Source organism: Macrobrachium nipponense, chromosome 32 (assembly GCF_015104395.2).
Source record: "Macrobrachium nipponense isolate FS-2020 chromosome 32, ASM1510439v2, whole genome shotgun sequence".
In the NCBI taxonomy this organism is placed as follows: Eukaryota; Metazoa; Arthropoda; class Malacostraca; order Decapoda; family Palaemonidae; genus Macrobrachium; species Macrobrachium nipponense.
This window is the reverse complement of record NC_061094.1, coordinates 1,663,325-1,684,284: the sequence shown is the minus strand read 5'-3', so window position 1 is coordinate 1,684,284 and position 20,960 is coordinate 1,663,325. Positions and strand designations below refer to the sequence as shown.

Below are 20,960 nucleotides of genomic sequence, written 5' to 3'. Positions count from 1 at the left end.
CAGTGCAGAAATTGAAGAAAAAATATCCTTGCTGCAGAGAAAGGATATCCAATATGTTATACAGCTTCAAGACGTAGTTCTGCAATAGGGCGAGGAATCAATATAGTTTCAACAGCAATAGTCGTGCCCTTCAAGGTTGGAGGCTCAGAAACACTTACTGAGGGAAAACCTCCAAGAGTAAACCTCCATCCCTAGGATAACGAAGGAGCACAGCCACGTAACCAACACAACTTGAAAATATAAAACAGGCGTTAGCCAATAAAAACATCAAGATAACCACCGGGTGAGGAGACAAAAAGCTAATAAAGAAAAAATACAACACTTCAATACTTAACATTAAAAATCTAAAAACTTAAATAATCTAGAAATTAATGACAACTATTTTACATATATATATATATATATATATATATATCTTCATTGAATAGAATGGCTTTTTCACTGTTTATCAGCTTTTTTGAAATTGATTCATATTTTCTAATTATTTTCTTCACTTCATTGTCAGGTTACTAATGGACACATAACTGGGGTTCTTCCATTTACTCCAGCATTTTTACAAAAACGCGACAGCTGTTTCGTCAACCTATACGTATTGACGTTATCAAGCGTACTGATACAAATATGATGTTGTTGTTGAAGATTAAGCTGGCTTTTTGCCAGCACGAGCTCTTGCTCATAGAGCAGCCCGTAGGTCATTTGAATTTTTGGATGTGGAAAGGTGATTTTTAAGGATATGAGGTGAGCTTTTATTTATGATTCTATGGGTTATGCAAGTGAGATGGTATGATTTGAAAAAGGAAAGGAAAGGTGAACAGGCAAGGTTACAAACCCCTTTAAACCGTAAGGTACCCATTAGTAGGAGATAAAGATCGATAGTAGCGAGTCCTGGCGAGTCAGAGATAGCCAGTAAGGAAAACGAAAAATTTATAGTCGTAGAAAAACGGGAAAAAAAGCACACAAAACTCTATTGAGTTCAAGTACCATATTTCACTTAACGACAATAGAATAAAAAGTGCCGATCGTTAGTAATAGAGATTCGGCGAGAGAAAAACGAAATATTATAAGTTTTAGAGAAAGCAAAACAAAAGTAAACAACAGCTTAAGCGGTAGTTAGAGTGACAGTTGAAATATTCGGTCGTTAGACGTGAGGCGGCCGAAAAACGGAGGGGAAAGGAGGATTGTTTAGTAAAAGAAAAAGCAGTTAATGCTATAAACAGCACTTTTCACGAAGGAGGTCATCTGGAACTGATCCCTAGGTCCAACAGAGCGTGGACGAGCTCAGAGAACAGTTGATGATTGTTCTATTGCAGAATTGGTAATTGTCTTTGAGGAGTTCTGAATCGAAATTCAGATTGGAGGAAATCATCTGGGAGGGAGATCTCAAAGTTGAGGGCTTCCTGGAAAAGATCTGTAAACAGTCGTTCGTTAAAAGTGTAATGTTTGTCGGATAGGGCTCGATGAACGAAGGCATTGAATTCGTCATAGGTCATCAGGAGCTTGTTTATCCCTTGTTCTCCTACGAAGCGGAATTCACTCCCAGAGGCGACAGATTTGAGTTCTTTCTTAGGTGTGAAGTCCTCTGTTTGCGTTCCAGCCTCGGCATACAAAACGGGAGCTTCAGTAGTTGTCTCGAACTGCATATCTTCAACTGGTGCTTGTTCTGTCTGAGTTCCTGCTTCGACACGAGCAGGAGTCGGCGTCTTCGGCGATGCAAAGGCTGGAGGAATAACCTGAGGGGTTGGGGGAATAAACTGAGGGGTTGAGGGAATAACCTTAGGGGTCGGGGGTGTTGGAAGGGGTTTGGGAATTGGAGGTTGGAGGGAAGGAAAGGATGAGGGGTTTGGGATATAATGACGTGGTTTTTGGTTAAAAGGATGAGGAGTTTGTGGTGGAGGAGGTAGGTTGGTCCTGGGATCAATCCTTGGTTGGCTTGGAGGTCGTCTTGGGGGCGGCTGGCGGTCTTGAGGTCTTGCAGGTGGTGGAGTTATGCCCTTTATCCATCCAGATCTTCTCCAGTCTGACAGGGCATCCTCTGAACCATGCATGGTGCGACTGGTGACAGTTGGGGCATCGGGCAACAGTGTGGCCCTTTGATTTGAATTTCTGGAGGCAAACGTCAGTTTCATGTTTCAGGCTGCATATTCCGCAGACGTGGTGGGAAGTACATTCTCTCCTGTGGTGTCCGTACTTTCTGGCACTTGAAACATCGTAGTGGCTCAGGAACAAAGGCTTCTGTGGTAGGTGCCGAGGATTCCGAGATCGATGAAGGGAGGGATATTACCCTTAAATGTTGCCTCCACCTTCAGGGTTTCCTCATTGGGTAGTTGCGTCCTTCTTTACTGTGCATCTTTGTTGTCACTGGATATTTGGTAGCTGGGAGAATTTCTTTCGATGGGCCCCCAGATGCTGAAGCCTTGCCGAGGATGGGGGGCTTAGGGTTCAGCAGCTGGGCCCTGATGCCTGGTGGGAACTGCTTTCTCGCTGGGCCTTGGTGCCCAGCTTTTGATCCAACGAAATAAGTCAGCCCTTTTTCTTCTACTAAAAACATTTCATCTTTCTGCCTTCCTCCCCCTATAAGGTATGGATTCTATGATGACGACTATTGGCTTGGTTTTGGACATGATTTAGTCTATATCTTGGGATATGAAGGAGGGTGAGGATGGACGGCATGCCACCTCACCCCCGTAGAACTCTAGTACCTGACGTGGTCGAGCGAGGGAAAGTTTAATGTCAAACCCTATCCTCAATGCCGGGTCTGATCTCGACGGACATCATGACGCCTTAGCACTGGGGGATAGGGTGTATATCCGTAATTACCCCTAGGACGACCCTAATAAGAGGGATGACCGTCCTCTAAGTGTGACTCCATGGTGGGTTTATGGGGAATATCTGGATGAACTATGTATTTTACGTTTTATGGCAACCCCCCTAATTCTGTTGACGACCCTATGCTTTCATCAAAGGACTTGTCCTCGGAACCCAAACATCAATTTTCCATGGTCGGTCCCCAGGATCAGTGTAGTATCCCTGGGCCAAATGACAGAAGGACACAGTTGACGACCCAAAGCAATGACGAGTAAAGAAATATAATACAGGCAGGAAAACTAAACAAAAAGCATCTGGTTCCAGTATTGTCACACTGGAAACCATTTGCCATGAAGAAAAATAATAAATATGAAATAGCTCCTGGGGTCTTTGTACCAATTCCTTTAATAAATACCTTAATTTAAAGCTAGAAGGTGACAATATAGACATTTTCAAGTGCATAGGGAAATCGTTAAATGTGGTTGGGAAGACAGCCAAAAATAACACGGCAGAATGGAAACATGCTCCTGGTAGAAAGCATCTCCCCGGAGGAAAGTATCAAGTTGATGGGATGTCGGACCTTGCGGGAGTTACGGTGGAGTGTACTCCCCACTCCAGCCTTAACTCCAGCAAGGGCTTGATTTATGCCCCTCAGTTGATGGCTTTCTCTGAGGGAGACTTTTAACAGAATTAAAAGACCAGGGTGTAATAAAGGTGGACAGGATGACGAAGAAGGTTGATAATAACAGAATACCTCAGCCTACCAATTAATATTAACTTTTGACACCTTAAGACTTCCGGAATGTGTCTTTGCAGCCTGGTATAGGTTTAAGGTAAGCAGTTCATCCCGAGACAGAAGGTGTGTTTCCATTGCCAGCATTTTGGACACACCCTACAATCATGCCGATCCAAATTGCAAGAAAATCCTGCAGTATGTGTCAACTGTGGAGAGGATGAGCATGGAATGTGCACCAGGGAACCTAAATGTGTTCACTGTGAGAGGGACATGCATCATCGTCTCAGCAGTGTGATATATTTACTAGAAAAGGAAATACAAGCCATTAGTTAGAGTAATAGAAAGAACAACATTTAAGGAAGCACGAGAGAGGGCCAAAGCAAGATTGTAAGACCGGGTCTAAGTTTTGCTACTGTAGCAGCAAAATTAAGAAATCAAAAGAGACAAATAAAAAAAAACCCAAGTTAGGAGCACAAATGTAGAATCAAATAAAGAATCATTAAAGAGACAGCTAACTGAATCATTAGAGCAATTGATGATGAGAAGTAAAGACAAGGTTCACTAGAACCAACAAGAAAGGCCCTAGTATGGAATTGGAAAAAAATTGAAGTGCCAGTTGAGATACATCCTCCACCATCTGCCTCTTTGGAGGCAAGGCCAGTGGTTGCTGGTCTGGTGCCAGCTTCTGTTGGTGCCAATTCCTCTTTGGAGGACAAACCAGCAGATGCTGGTCCCTGGTGCCAGTCCTCGCTGGTACTTCTGCCTCATCAGAGGCAGAGCTGGCTACTGCCAGCAATACAAACACTCTCGAGGTGGTCTCTTTAGAGAACACCTCTGCTTTCTCCGTCTCGACAGAGATGGAGAGCAAAGAAACTAAAAAACCCTTCAGTGTCAAGGACACTGAAGGAAAAGATGTTGGCTCTATGAAGGCAACTCCACCCAAGAGGCCAACAAAGCCTTCCATTAAAATGCCTCCCCCCTAGTAGGAAAAAGAGCTCTCCCAATCTTGTCAAAAGGAACCATAATATTGGGTCCCAAAACATAAATTCACTTCCATTATTCAATGGAATTGTCAGGGACTGCGAGCAAAGTATGAGGAAGTCAAGCTTTTGATCTATGAGCACTCCCCTGTAGGGTTATGTTTGCAGGAGACCATGCTAGGTGAATATACACCTTGTCCTAGGGAATATGTTCACTATAGAACTAAATTTGATTTAGAGGTGGGAAATCATGGTGGATCCCTCACCTACATCCGTCGAGATGTGCCACACTACCAAGTGAAACTAAAAATAACTCCACTTCAAGCTGTGGCTGTAAGAATTGATTTAAGAAGGAAATATACTTTATGTTCCCTTTACATTCCACCCAATAGCCATGTCTCCCAAGAGAACTTGATATACTTGATGGAGCAATACCAGAGCCATTTCTTCTACTTGGTGACTTCAATAGTAGATATCCATTGTGGGGAGATGTAACATCAAATCAAAAAGGGAATATGATGGCATCTTTAATAGAAACTGAAGATATAGGTCTTCTTAATACTGGAGAACCTACTCATTACCACATTCAGACAGGCACCGTCTCCTGCATCGACCTTTCAATATGTAGCTCCAACTGCAGTGTTGATTTTTGTTGGAGAACAAGTGATGACTGGCATACCAGTGACCATTCTCCAATTGTGATTGACACCAATGATGGTCCACCTATCCCGAGATCACCACGGTGGTGCTTAGAGAAAGCAAAATTGGAGAAAATTCAAAGATTTGAGTGAGTTGGAGGGGGATGCAAAAGATTTTCCCTTCCAAGTGTAGATGATGCCATTGATCTACTCAATGGAACATTACATACTGCAGGTCTACACTCAATTCCTCGAACTAAAGGACTATTCAGGAGACGGCCAGTACCATGGTGGTCAGAAGACCTAAGGTTGTTACACCGAGCTACCAGGTCATCATTGACCAGGTGCCGTAGACATCGCACCTTGGACAATGTCATAATTTACAAACAGTGTAGGGCCAACGATTTCGAAAAGCCATGAAAGCTGCCAGAAGACAAGCATGGGGCCGGATATGTATCCTATTAACAGCAGAACACCAGTCTGTAGCATTTGGAAGAAAATAAGAAAAATTCAGGGTAAATTTACACCCAGTCCTCCTCCAGTACTTAAATAATAATCATGTTACTGATGCCACAGAAATTAGTGATATGTTTTCTGAACAATTTGCTCGAGTCTCTGAAAAATCAGATAGTTCCCCAGGACATAATTTCAGAATGATGGGAAGAACAACAGGTACTTGACTTTTCATCAAACAAAGCTGAATCATATAATATGCTTTTTTCTGAAAGGGAATTTGACTCTGCTTTAGCTAGGAGCAAGAAACACTGCCCCTGGTCCAGATGAGATTCCTTATGAAATGTTTAAAACACATTTCAAAGAACACAAAACTTTTTACAATAAGATTATCAATAGAATATGGGATGAAAGCAGCTACCCTAGCATATGGGAATTAGCTACCATGTTACCATTCCTTAAGCCTGGAAAAGATCCTCTCTCTGCAGCAAGTTACCGCCCCATTGCTTTAACATGTTGTTTATGTAAATTGATGGAAAAAATGGAAAAGTAAGACTGATGTGGTATCTAGAGCACAATATTCTAACGCCGTCTCAGTGTGGTTTTCGAAAAATGCACTCCACCCTGGACATCTTACTGCAACTCGAAGCCTCTGTCTGTGAAGCCTTTGCCTCCAAGCAACACCATGTGACAGTGTTTTTTGATATAGAAAAGGCATATGACACTGCTTGGAGACATGGGATTCTGAAGACTATGCATAATAGTGGTCTATGAGGCAAATTACCTTTTTTATTTGTGAAATCCTTTTTACATCGTAGGTATTTTAAAGTTAAAGGTGGCAGTACTTTATCAGAGAAAAAGTGCCAGAAGAAGGTGTTTTCCCCAGGGTAGTGTTCTCAGTGTAACACTTTTTGCTCTGGCCATAAACAGTGTTGCAGCTGTCATTCCAAGAGAGGTTTTAAAGACACTGTTTGTGGATGACTGTCAATATCCTTTGCTGCCACCGGATGACTGTAGCAGAAAGAAAGCTACAATTAACAATAAATAAAATAGTAAGTTGGGCTGAGAAAACAGGGTTTTAAAATCTCTGTAAGCAAGACTACTACTGTCCACTTCTGTCGGATCAGGGGAGTGCATCCTGATCCAGAACTCTATTTGTATGGCCGTAGAATCATGTGTAGAACAAGCACGCTTCTTAGGCTTAGTTTTTGACAGTAGGTTGACTTGGGTCCCCATATTAAACATATAAAAGCAAAGGAGCCTAGAAGCTCTACACATCTTGAAGGTGCTTTCTCACACCAGTTGGGGAGCTGATAGAAATCTGTTACTAAAGCTTCATAAATCCCTAATCTTGTCAAAGCTGTCATATGGTTGTGAAGTTTATTCTTCAGCCTCCTCATCTAACTTGAGAATTTTAGATTCGGTGCATCATTCAGTATTCGTATAGCCACAGGAGCTTTCCGGTCGTCACCAATACCTAGTATGCTAGTTGATGCAGGAGAGATGCCCCTTGAACTCTATCGCCAGTCATCATTGCTTAGGTACTGGATTTTAGAGTGCAAAGACTCCCCAAATCTCTGGCATTTGCTGTGGCAACGTAGAAATATTTTTAACAGTTTTTTATGAAAGTCATCCAAGGTATCCCACTCCTTTTAGCTATAGAATTAAAATATTTTAGAGGATACGAATATTAAAAAATTTCCCATTATCCCCTTTGTGTATCCCAGTTACTCCTGTCTGGAGGTTACCTGATGTGAAATTTCTGCAGGTACTTCAGTGGAGCAAAGAGGGATAAATCTGATGAGGAAATGAGGTCCATATTTTTAGAGCATGTATCAGAGCATGTAGATACAAGTTTTATATTTACTGATGGCTCTAAGTCCAATGCTGGCGTTGGATATGGGGTTTTTAGCGAATCTTTTAACCGAAGAGGTGCACTTCCTTCTGTTGCCTCAAACTTTACAGCTGAATTGTATGGCATCCTAATAGCACGTGGAACTTATTACAACACTCCCAGTTTGTAGCTATCAATATTTTGTGACTCCAAAAGTGCCCTACAGTCCCTGGAAGTCTTTTAATACTGATCATCCTTGGTGTTGAAGATCTTGCAGTGGATTTTTTTGCACCAAAATAGAGGCAGCATTGTTTCATTTTGTTGGGTTCCCGCCCATGTGAACATATCGGGAAACGAAGAGGCAGACAAGCTAGCCAAATCAGCAGCGCAAACTTTGGTACCGAGAAAATGCCCTGTTCCATATCGAGATACATTCTATGATATATGGAAATCCATCCAGCAGTTATGGGTACTTCAGTGGGACAGAGTAGGCCCCAATAAAATGAAAGAAATTACTAGTCAGACACACCCTTGGAAATATGACCTAAATACCAACGGAAGTGGGAAGATTGTGTTGTGTAGATTACGTATTGGCCATACGCGTTTAACTCATGGCTTATCTGATGGATGGGTAGAATGAGCCCTTCTGTGACGATTGCTTAGTTCCACTAACCGTTAGGCATTTGCTGGTTGAGTGTCCCAGTCTGGTGGAACTTAGGAATCGTTTTTTAGGTTATAGTAGTGGAGCAGGGGGTAATTATAGCATGGCAAAACTGTTGGGAGAAAGCGCATGTATTAATAACATTATCTCTTTTATCAAAGAAGCTGGTTCTTCTCAAATATCTGACAGCTGTGCTGTCTTAGTATATACATTTTTTTTTCTTTTTAATAGTTTTTACTGTTATGTGATCAATCACAATTCTTTTTATCGTAATATTATTTATATTTTATCAGAATTTAATTTATTTTTTAAATCAAATTTATATATCTCTCATAAAGATAAAGTTATTTTGAATGTTGTATAATATATTATAAAAGTTAAAAGATCACATTTAGTATTCGGCGTCGGTGACCCTGGTAGTTGTGACGCCAGATAACTCTCAATCAATCAATCAATCAATCTTTCGATGGGAATGTATTTCGGGACTTTACAAATCATCCCTTTTGTGATTTTATCTGCAGGATCTAGCAGAAGGCAGGAGGGACGGGTCGTTGCTGAGGATGGTCGGACTGAATGCTGGTCTTTAGGGGAAATTATAAATTCCCCTTTCAGATTAGGTCTGGCATGTAGTTTTGCTTCGGGATGTTATTTTCCAATAGTAAAACGGCTGCATATGACGATTGGCCTTGCGATGCTATTGCTTTGAACTTGGGCAGTGTGGAGGAGGAGTTGCAAGGGTCGAAGTTTGAGATGGTGTCGAAGGCCCAGGGACGTTGATGATGGTCTTCAAAGCTTTCTTTCGCTTCTTCTGTACCATCTGAAGCCCTGCTCGTCAGGGAGGGCAGGTCCACCAGCGAGGGGTCGGGAGATGATGGACGCTTCTCTGCCATGAGAGAAGAGCTCAAAAATACGTTTCTCAAAAGTCTGTAAATAACCACAAAAGTGTTACGGCAAGGACGTGATACAAATATGAGCCTACATGCGTTTTGTGACGTCATGAGGACGGAAAGGTAGTACAATTGCCAGATACCTAGTTTTAAATATTTACAAAAGACTATATTTTGTAAATATTTAAAACTAGGTATCTGGCAATTGTACTACCTTTCCGTCCTCATGACGTCACAAAACGCATGTAGGCTCATATTTGTATCAGTACGCTTGATAACGTCAATACGTATAGGTTGACGAAACAGCGCGCGTTTTTGTAAAAAATACTGGAGTAAATGGAAGAACCCCATTATGTGTCCATTAGTAACCTGAACAATGAAGTGAAGAAAATAATTAGAAAATATGAATCAATTTCAAAAAGCTGGTAAACAGTGAAAAAAGCCATTCTATTCAATGAAATGTTGTATCCGTGAAAAATTGTGGCCCCTAGAAGTATTATATATATATATATATATATATATATATATATTATATATATATATATATATATATATATATATATATATATATATATATATATCAATATGTATGTGTGGATCTGGTTCATATTTTTAAAATATTAAAAAACAAACTAATGCTGCACATTCAGTGTCTGGTAACATTCATTAAAAATATCAGTGACACATTGCATCAACTAATAGCTGATGCAAGATCATGTCGCGCAGATGATATGTCGCAGTACATTCGACCTGAGAAAGTATAATAAAGGTAATGCAAACAGAACGAATTTCTAGTAGAAATCCAAGTAATGTTGTATATAAGGTAGAAATTTAATTAAGTCTCGCGAGACTAACAGCAACTTTTATTGAAAAAGTTTTTTCTCTCCCTCCCGTCATAAGATATTTCTGATAGATAGTGAGAATTTTTATTTTATGGGAGTTTTTCAGCTGCAGGAAGATATTTTAGTATAGTTTTTACTGTTTTTATCTGGATATCTGTATTTTTTTAATAGCAGCATCTCTTCCCTTTTGTTGTTGTAAAGTGTGCTTGTGTTTATTTTTGCGTTACATTTGTTTATCTGAACAGCATAATCCAGGGAGGGGATTAACGTGCACCAGGAATGATAATCCCCACCCTGGATTATCCTTTGATCTTTTGTCCAAGACTTTTTCGTTTAAAGAACATGTTGCCCAGGTTAACCAACTGTAACCCCGCCCCCCGTTGTGTTTTCATAATAAAGCTCGATCGTCGACTTCTTTCGTATTCAGTGTGAACCGGAAAATGTAGAATAAATAATGAAAGTATTTGTTCAAAGTCCTGGTTTTCACTCTCCTTCTTACGTGGATTCTATGATATTCCCAACATGCGCTCCTTCGTGCTGCATTGGAGATACATATATATATATATATATATATATATTATATATATATATATATATATATATATATTATATATATGTGTGTGTGTGTGTGTGTGTGTGTGTGTGTGTGTTGTGTGTGTGTGTGTGTGTGTGTGTGTGTTGTGTGTGTGTATGAAAGTTTTATTTTCTCATGAAATTCAGCACATCCGTACGAAGAATTTTCCATGTTTTCCTTTTTCCCCGTAAGTCACAGTTGGTAGGAAAAGGCTCTCATAGACTTTTTTTATTTTTATTTTTTATTATTGCTCCCGTCGTCCTTCAGGTATTTCAGCAACTATATGTTTTCTGTTCGTTTTTATTGTGGATTTTCGTTACCCCTCGGTTTCTTCTCACCAATTGGATAAGTATACGCTGAACAGAGGTAAGAAAACGAGTTGCATAGTGATGTGGGAAGGGAATAGGTGAAAATAAATTGAAGTTATGCTGAGGATCTTTGTTCATTAAATGTCTACCATAAAAGTTAGTATAAACTTTGCGTAAATTTATGAATCGAGGCTCTTTTGCACAAATTAAAGTTAGTTTCGTTGATTAGATGTGATGCACGAAAACCGCTGAGGGACTGACAGGAAATAGTGTGACACAGATCAGGAGTTATCAAAATATGATGATTTGGAGAAGAAGCAAATTTTGAGCAGAAGCTTCGAGACATTGGATGAGACGAGTCAAAATGTATCGGTAACAAAATTGGCGATATAAAAGAGAAAAAATTATTCATTTAATTATGAGCAATAGACTGCTAAAAACCTCAATCAGCAATACATTATTAATGCCGTGTCCACGGTCGAACTCTGTCTGCAGACACGAAGACATTGTCTGTAAATGGGCAATTTAAGCGGATAAAACCTTTAAATGTCCCTTTTTGCTGTTAGAGGGGTCACAAACAATGGCCTTGTTCCGACTTCGAATATGAAACGACGACGCTGCCAGACACAAAATCAGTTTTCAGTCTGTTTCTATTCTGACTTAGTTGAGAAGGGGTTTTTTTATTTCTTTTTAAATTTATTACTCTGCATCATGTCCAAAACACGTATTGTTCTCGGGATAACATTATTGAATTAATTAAACTATTTCTCGAACATGAATGTTTGTGTAAAGTAAGAAGTGTTTCTTATAGGAATAAAAACCAGTGTGCTGCAGCCCTCAAAGAGATAACCGATGAGATTACCAGTAAAAGCTTCAAAGTTTTGGCAAGTGATGTGAAAAATAAAGACAATCTCAGAAACATTTTATGGTGTATAGCACTATGTTGCTTTTACGGAAAACTTCCACGACCATTGTTATCGTACCGTATTACACTACCACTACTACACGCTGCCTCGAATTGCTGTCGACTGATTAGTGATTACCTAAAGTCCATAACCCACCTGTCCTGTAGCTCTGCCGTTTGGACGAAGTTTCGGTCAGAGTTTGCATACTTTCTTGTTTGCTAAAGTCATAGTGTGGACGCGGCATAAGAAATGAAGGAAAAATCCGGTGCAGTTTCAGTTGAAAAGTGGTAGTCTGCGGAGCTCACTATTTTTAAGATTGATCTGTGATATGTTTAACGTGCCTTATGTCGATGTTCATCAGTGCAATCAATTGCATAATGAATGCCCTCATCCTGCCATGTGATAGAGGAAGCAAGAAATGGGAAGGAAAAAGAGAAAAAAGGGAATAGAACTAAACGTAGAAAGACTATACAAGACAATAGTGTGCAGAAGTCAACACACCGAGTATAAATGAAAGAAAGGCCAGAAGTTTTAAGCTTTGTAGAGAGGAAGGAGAAGGTTTCCAAGCTGTGTATCTCCAATACAAGGGACATTATCCCCACAGTGAATGGGGCCGCTGTTACCTGACAGGAAGGACACGGTTCCCCAGGGAAGGAGAGGCTAACTTCTTGATTCACACATGTTCAGACGAGGTCACAGAGTAGCTTCTGTAATTTTGCCAAGAACCACAACTTAACAGAAGATAATGCTGTAAAAAAAGCAAGACAGAATGGGTACTTTACTTTGATTTGATGAAATTCGCGTTTGAAGGCAGCGTCAGAAGTGAGCAGGGGTGTTTGGGCAGCAAGCTGAGACGGTCCAGAAATGAAGAAGTAGAACGAGAATCTAAAGGTGGAACTGGAAGAGACCCCCCCTTTTACACCAAGAAGTAAAAGGGAAGTTGGACAGCAAGACAGAAAATGGAGCAGAAATGAAGTAAAGCAAATGGCTCAAGAGTAGCTGCAGACACCCTCTTGTCTTGCCTATAGATCACCACGTGAGGGGCACCGACGGCACTGGCCCCCATAAGGGAGTAGGGGAAAGTGTGGTTGTGTTTGTGAATCGAATCAAGAGCAAGAAGCGGGAATAGCGTATGTCGTATAGTTAGAGGAGAGAATAAACGAGAATAACCACAGAGGGGAAAGAGGTGTATGTTGCTCCATCAACTGCAACACATAGAAAGGAGTTAGAGCTATACAGTTGTGTGGGAGAAATTTCCCTTAGAGAATTCTAATGGCTAATAAATATCTTACGGGTGTCAAGAAGTAACAGACATCTAAAAAGCATTGTAAAGATGATCAAACTTCAGTGCAATAAAAAAAATTGCTCCCTTTCGCTTGATCGTAAAGTAAATCTTGATCTGTGTTGACGGAGTTTTTAAGAATTGAGCAGTGTTTGAATATTCAAGTGATAGAGGAAGTTAATTGAAGCAATTGGGATGGTAGTTTGAACAGTTTAAACAAAAGAATCTTGCTAAAGTCTCAGATGCGGAAATTGAAAATTGACCAAGCAACAGGTAGACAGAAGCTGTTGCTGGTAGAGGACTTTCTCAAGGTCTAATGAATGTGTAATAATAAATGTAAGTAACAAGATTAATTTAAGGTATCGTAAGTCAGAATTAGGTCGACTGTGAGTTAAAGGGCTTCATATTCGGGCACATTTTATGCAAAATCGATAAGACCCGACTGATCTAGTTTTAAAAAACAAATCATAATCGAGGCAAAAGGAAGAAGAGTCTGGTCCATGAAGGAAAGCAGAAGCAACAGTGTAAAGGTCTAATCACAGCGCCTTCTAAATGTCCACGGAGAACGTGGAGCGAAATGATGGCTCTATAGAGTCGGGTGATTTGTGACTAGGTTCAGACCTTTGCTCGAAAGCAACCGGGAGAAATTTCTGAAAGGTCTTTCTTATTAAGAAACTAGTTCAGATGTCAGGCAATGACTTCGTGTTTGCCGGGGACGGTAAAGGGATTTTCTTTAGTGAGAGGTTCGGCCAAAGGAGTTGACGCTTTAATTAGGGAGCAGGTTTAATAGGGATCTCGTCTTATCACGGGGCTTCTGTAGGTTGTGGTTTATTACTCTGAACGCTCCTTTTAAAGAATAGCCTCATCTAGGGTTTCAAAGAAATGTAATTTACTGGAATCATCTTATTTCAGTCTCTTTCAACTTTGTCCCTCTTAACGAGAGAATGCCTTGATGAAGTCATCGGGCTTCAGCACTGCATATCATTCCCGTGCTGAAGGCTTTGTGAGGGCGGGCAAGAGGGCTCTCGAACTGGGGAATTCCTTTTCCTCAGTTTGACTCTAAATTTCTCTCATTTCTTTTATTTTCTATTTACTCTTATTGCATATTCCTCCTCCATAATTATCAGCTGTCTCCAACCTTGCTGTCAAAACTCTCTTACCCATTTCACTGTCCAGGTTTTTTAGAGGAGACATTGTATCCAGGATCGGTTTTTATTTCAAAATCAATTGTGGGAGCTGTGGTGGTCTTGCCAACTGCCCGAAAATGTTTGGACACCTAGGAGTGTCAGTATTCCCATACTGGCACGCGGAACTATCTCGTAGGAAAAAATTTTGGCTTCAGATTCCAGTGGTTGGCCGGTTTCATAGAGATAGGACTCTCGGCATTCTGTCCGGTTTGCCTGCCACTATGATTAGAGTGGGGATGATTGTAATCTTGAAATGCTCTCAGTCCCATCAAGCGGGTTTGGCATACACTTGAGCCACTCTAATCATAGTGGTACCATCCTTTGTGGTAGGGTAGGGATGTGGACATTTGTAAGCAGCTTTCGCAGGTGTCATTGGTGGAGAAATTAATTCCAGGAAAGGCTAACGGTGTCTTCTTTGGAATTTTAGACAGTCTAAATATTTTCTTTCCCTTAAACTTTAATTTTTTTTCCATTTTTTTTTTTCATTATTATTATGACCCCTTCCCTCCCCCCAAAAAATAATTAATGAGTAAAACCTAATGTTCCCTGTACCCCTGGATCAAATGGCGAACCCCAGACACTGTGGACGACTTCGGCTTGTTTAAATAAGGAAAGCTCTGTTGACAACCTCGGCAATAAAAAGGATTCCTCCAACAATACTTCTCTGACCAGTGTTGTTAAAGACAATTTATCGGCACTGGTGGAAAATAATTCTTGTAGTAACAGTAATACTTTACTCTCTGGTTCTGGCTCATTACCAGATACAACAAAAAATCTGAAAATTCTCCACTTAAAAAACATACCAATTGGTTGTAGCTATGACATAATTCATGAAGCCTTCTGTAGATTTTTGGGGCAATCAAAGAAACCTTTTGAATGGAGGCTTAATGGTAGTAAAGGCTTTTGGGAAGCTTGGGTATCATTTTCAAGTTTTGAGATTGCTTTAGAAGCAAATAAAAATTTAGAGAGCATAAGAATTGACAATTGTTTGATTTCTGGGGCTCTATGTGAAAAAGCCCCAAGACAACCCTAGAGGTATATAAACCAGAAGAATGGTTGGAAAAAGAAATAGAGCATGGACTTCCAGAAGTAAGAACCCCAAGCCCCAACATGGATAATTGCATCTGGGAAGATAGAAAATTATAACTATTATAAGATGAGTAAAATTTATACAAAAAAAGTTGGTTTAATTAAAAGTCAGGATATTAGCAGATACGGTAAGCAATCTGTTTTGATTAAAGCAAAATCAGATACTCAAGCTCACATGCTTTGTGGCATGAAGATTGCAGAAATTGATCCTATTAAGGATATTAAACCACATATGAGCTTCAGCTATGGTAAGGGAGTAGTAGTTTTTGATAAAGATCTATATGAATTTTCAGAACCAGAAATTCTGGACATGTGCCCTGCTAATGTTTGGAAAGTAAGTAAGATCCCTCAAACAAGCATGGTAGTTTTAACATTTGAAACCCCTGTCATACCAGATCATATAATTATTGAGAATGAAAAAGTACGTGTTCGAGAATATAAACCTAGGCCTTTACAATGCTTTAATGTTTCAAGTACAGTCACCCTCCCCGGTACTGCAATAATACGAAGATCTGTATTAACTGTTCTTCGTTAGAACATGGACAATGCAACAGAGATACAACCTGTGCAAACTGTAAAGATCATCATAAATCAAATGATAAAATTTGTAGAGAATACAAGAAAGAAGAAGCTGCCATCATGAAAGCAAATGCTGAACATATTAGTGTAGGTTATGCAAAGCATTTACTCAATCGACAACATAATTTTGCTCACGCGGTTAAGATGCCACCAAAAGATTATAATCCACTACCCCTTACTACCACAGGGGGACCAGTGGTAGCACCTGGCCCGGGGGACCAGTGGTAGCACCTGGCCCGTCAGGTGCATCTCCCTTAGTGGTAGTAGCCCAGCCATCTGGGTCAAGTGCTCAGCTTATAAAAGCCAGAGCACAAACCTCCAGAGAGGTCAAGATGGTTTCCACCACACCAAAAGTAGTGTCACCGATAGGAGCATCTCTCCTAGAGGTAGTAGCCCAGCCTTCTGGGCCAAGTGCTCGAACTGTTGAAGTTCTAGCACAATCCTCCAAGGAAGCCAATGTGGCTTCCACCACCTCAAATGTATTGTCTCAGGCAGAATCTCTACCTGATTTGATGGAGATTGGAAAACAAGATCTTCCAAAGAGGAAAAGGTCCCCATCCTCCTCACCTTCATCCAAATCAGGTAAGTGCCCTATTGCTCATGATCCCAAGGTTGACTTGTATAAAGATCACAGAAAGAAAGAAAAGAAGAGCAGTGGCCTAGTAAAGCCTTCCATCTCCAGGCCTTACATGGCTTCATCTGAAAAGTCCCAAAAGACAAATGAGACAAAAAAAAAATGATAACAAAAGATAATGTCTATTATCCAGTGGAATTGCAGAGGTCTAAGTACTAGCATTGAGCAAATAAAAACTTTAACCAGGGACTCAGACACGAAGGTAATCTGTCTACAGGAAACCAAGATCAGTGACAAACCATTTAACCCAATAAACCGTTTGCTATGGGAAGCAGCTTTGGTGCCCAAGCTGTCAGCCAAGATCGGGCAGCAAACATTGACGCTAACAAAACTGTCAGCAAATAGTTAAAAACACAACATGGCAACTGTTCTCCCGGTCGCGCTATCTTTTGAGTGCAGGGTGGCTACATTAGCTTATTTTCAGTTTCTGTATCTTATTCCATATATTTTAACTCATATAAATCTATTAACATACATACGGCCGTTCCTCTAAACCACTGTCACGTATTTATATGTCTGCTCTTTCCAGCCAAATAATAATAATAATAATAATAATAATAATAATAATAATAATAATAATAATAATAATAATAATAATAATAATAATTTATCCCTTGGACATAGAATTATCAGCGTGGTGCCATTGGAAAATAACATTCTCTTAGGACAGACACATTTGCATTGTTTCGTGTAAGGAGGTTTATTTCGTTGTACATAAAACCCTTTCTTCTTTTGACGCTCTAAAATTTATAAATAATAGGATCAATAATTCGAAGGGCAATTGTTGTCTCTTACAAATCATCAGATTTTTCTTTGACAAGCCATAATAATGGTATGTAATAAAGTTGATTCCAAAAGATCTCACATTTTGTAGTCCGTATAATCCAGTCTTTGGCTGAAGCTAAAAGCTAGGTTTGTTATGAATTCTACATCATCCACGATGCATGTCTGTTTAGTACATAGAAACAAAAATAAGTGAGATTTCATATATATATATATATATATATATATATATATATATATATATATATATATATATATATATATATATATATATATATATATATATATATATATATATATATATATATATATATATATATATATATATATATATATATATATATATATATATATATATATATATGTCCTTAGAAATTCTATACAGTTTACTTTTATTTAGTATATATCTTATATAATATGTATATATATATATATATATATAATATATATATATATATATATAATATATATATATCAAGAGAAAGGTAAGCTCAAGAAGTTATATTACTAATATGAAGAAGTGGAAAATCCTGTGGGAATTATATATATTCACCGATTTTAAAAATATAAATAAGAAACAATGGAATTATTTAGGGTGAAGCCACATAAACGTTACATGTACTGAACACAAAATAAAATACAATCTTTAAGCTGAGTCTATGATTTATCTACTTCACTTACAATAAATGTCAATAAAATAGAAATAATAATAAGTATCATTACCTGCTATGCCTCTCTCCTTCTCCTTCTCTCCTCTCTCTCTCGCTCTCTCTCTCTCTCTCTCTCTCTCTCCTCTTTCTCTCCTCTTTGATATCTATATAATATATATATATATATATATATATATATATATATATATATATATATATCTACCAAAAGAGAGAGAGAGAGAGAGAGAGAGAGAGAGAGAAGCATGTCCAAGGTAATGATCAGTTGTAGTTTTCATCTCTCCTTTCCTTCCACCTGCATCGCGTTTTGTGGGTGGAACCACTCGAGCATTAGTTAGAGAGTGGTGCCTTGGATTATCCAGAGTCCTTTTCACCGATTCCAATTCCTTGTTTCATGGGGAATGGCGGATTTAGTGATCTCCCTTTTGTACAGGTAAACGACTTTTACTGTCCCGTGACTTTTGACCGTCGACAAGGGAATTCCGAACTGCGGACCACTCGTCAATGATAGAAGGAACTGGAATCCTTCAAAAGGACCTCGTTATAATTCCAGACCCTAATACCAAGCGCATCAAATTCGTCACGGGTGTGAGGTAACTGGAGCTGTAAACAAACAGCAACCGATCATTTCATTCAATATCAAACTACGGTGCTGCCGTACAAATTTATGTATTCGCCAGTTATCCGTATCATAGTCGAACCAAAATTACCATGGACATGTACGTTTTAGACGCTGCTATTTTTCCCAGGTTTTATTCATAAAACCTTGCCCAAAGTTTGAACGTCGTGAAGATGTGGCGGAAACACGCCGCCACACCTTTCCATGCTAGGTTTTACGTTATCTAACCGTGAAGACGTAAATGAAACAGAAATCTGAAGAATTGAAAAAAATCATATAGTAAACTGCTTTGATAAAAAGGTAGGGTGAAGATAATCTAGTTTCTAATCACCTAAATAAATCATACGAACTCCCAATGTCTAGCCCAGATTCACCGATGAAAAAATGAAACCTAGGCGATGGAAAAAAAAAAAAATAACTGTTATTTTTCCTCAAGCGATGGCCTTGTCCCGGAACCTCTTTCTTCTGGACGGCCCGGGGGAGGGATAAGTAGGATTTTATGACCAGATTAAAGAACCCCAATTGTGGGATGCAGATTATCTGTATGTTGAGATTGTAAGTCGGGAAGTGTTTTTGTGTGCACTATAAATGTAATTACATACATAGCACTCATACATATTCATATATATATATGTAAATATAATCATGCTACAAAATTGTTAGGTTCGAATTTCTGTATATGGCATCAGTGTTCAAAGGAGGGTACAGTAGAATACAAAGAAAACAGTTTCTCTCTCTCTCTCTCTCTCTCTCTCTCTCTCTCTCTCTCTCTCTCTACACGACTGAAATCTTAGGACAGGAAATTACTGGCAATCATTCACACATCTTACTTTATTGTCTTCACCTTGCTAGCCCTGTTTTCGTTTTCATCATTTTCACTGTCGGATGAATTTTCAACAACGTTGTTGTGTAAGAATTTTGTACATAACTTTCATTTATAGAGTATTGTTTCATGAATGAAAGTTTTGTGCGTTCTACATCTAACCTTTTTGTTCTGTAACGTTCCAGCACATTTTTTTTATATTTCTGGGAAAAAATGTCAATAAACTACAAGTGCGTACTTATCGCATTTCATTTGCGCTAGAGTTGGAAAAGAAAAACAGACGAAAACAACTCACGGCCGATGCTAAGTTGGCTTAGAAAAGGATTATAGCCCTTTTACCCCCTGCGTTGAAAGACAAAATTCCGTGTAAATGAACGACCAGCCAGCAGCGCGTTCTCTCGCTACATAGCGACTCAGCCAAGTGATTGGCGAATTCCTGCTTTAGATATACAAAATCAGGAAAATTATGATAAAAAGGGGTTCGGGAGGAAGTGTTTTTGTTTGGATAAGGTCATCAACACTTCCTCGGACCTAGAGAGAATACATTATAGAGGATTTACCTTGAAGAAAGGTAGGAAAAATCAATCGTATATATTACGTACCAAACGTCACGGTCAAAACATCTGCTCTCCGTATATATACGTACTTAACGGCCCAGGTAGCGTTGGCGTGCTACGTAATATATACGTACTAAACGGTTTTAATTAAGGGTTAATCCTGGACTCAATTATCATTTTTGTAGATCCCCTCCTTTGCAGGCTGTAAGAGCTCAAGGTGGTACAGGTTTTATTATTCACAAATCTGTAAAATTTGAAACAATCCTACTCAATACACCACTGCAGGCATGTGCAGGCAGTTAAAACTCATATCGGAAAAAGAATTACTTTACGCTCGCTATATATTGAACCATCTTTAGAACTGTTTCCTCTCAGATCATACTGGGAATCCAAGAAGGCTTAGCCTTTCTGACCTCCAAGACCTGATCAATCAGCTTCCTGCCCCTTTTATTTTAATGGGTGATTTTAATGCAAAGCATACTTTATAGGGGTGGAAATGTGTGCGATAGATGGGGTAATCTTGTTGAAGAATTAATCGACAACAATGATGTAATACTAATGAATGATGGCTCTCCAAACTAGGTGGATGATGTATTCCACAACTCTACATCAGCCATTGATTTGTCAATCTGTTCCTCATCCATTCGATTGGACTACCTTTGGTCAGTAAATGAACACCTACATGGCAGTGACCATTGGCCAATAATGTAAATTATGTCCATAATCTTCCTTCTCAGTGTCCACCAAATGGAAGATAGACGAGGCAGACTGGGCAGCTTATGAAAGTGTTCACACACCGATAAAGAGTATGATGAATTTACATCTCCAATGCATGCCTATCAACATCTTGAAAATATTATTGATGATAATGCTAGCAAGTTTATACCTAAAACATGCGGTTTACCTCATCGCCCTGTAGTTCCTTGGTGGAGTAAAGAATGTGCCAACGCAAGAAAAGTGACCTGAACTTGCTCAGAAGATACTTGAGAACAAACTATGTAGCAGATAGAATAGCGTACCTCAGAGCCTGTGCCAAACAAAAAAGAACTTTTAAAAAGCAAAGAGAGCATCTTGGAAGAAATATATATCTAATATTAATACCAAAACTCCTTCAAA

The 20,960-nt window shown here is 39.2% G+C and overlaps 1 protein-coding gene across 1 annotated transcript; it reads right to left on the bottom strand.

The window, feature by feature from the left end:
* Positions 1 to 1,301: 1,301 nt before the first annotated feature.
* Positions 1,302 to 2,126, bottom strand: LOC135207151 (uncharacterized). The gene has a single exon (XM_064238739.1). The coding sequence runs from the start codon at positions 2,124 to 2,126 to the stop codon at positions 1,302 to 1,304; it is 825 nt and encodes a 274-aa protein (XP_064094809.1).
* Positions 2,127 to 20,960: the final 18,834 nt, after the last annotated feature.

What these genes read in the sequence shown, in the direction of transcription:
- LOC135207151 (XM_064238739.1), bottom strand. Translation starts at nt 2,126, where the DNA reads ATGAAACTGACGTTTGCCTCCAGAAATTCAAATCAAAGGGCCACACTG.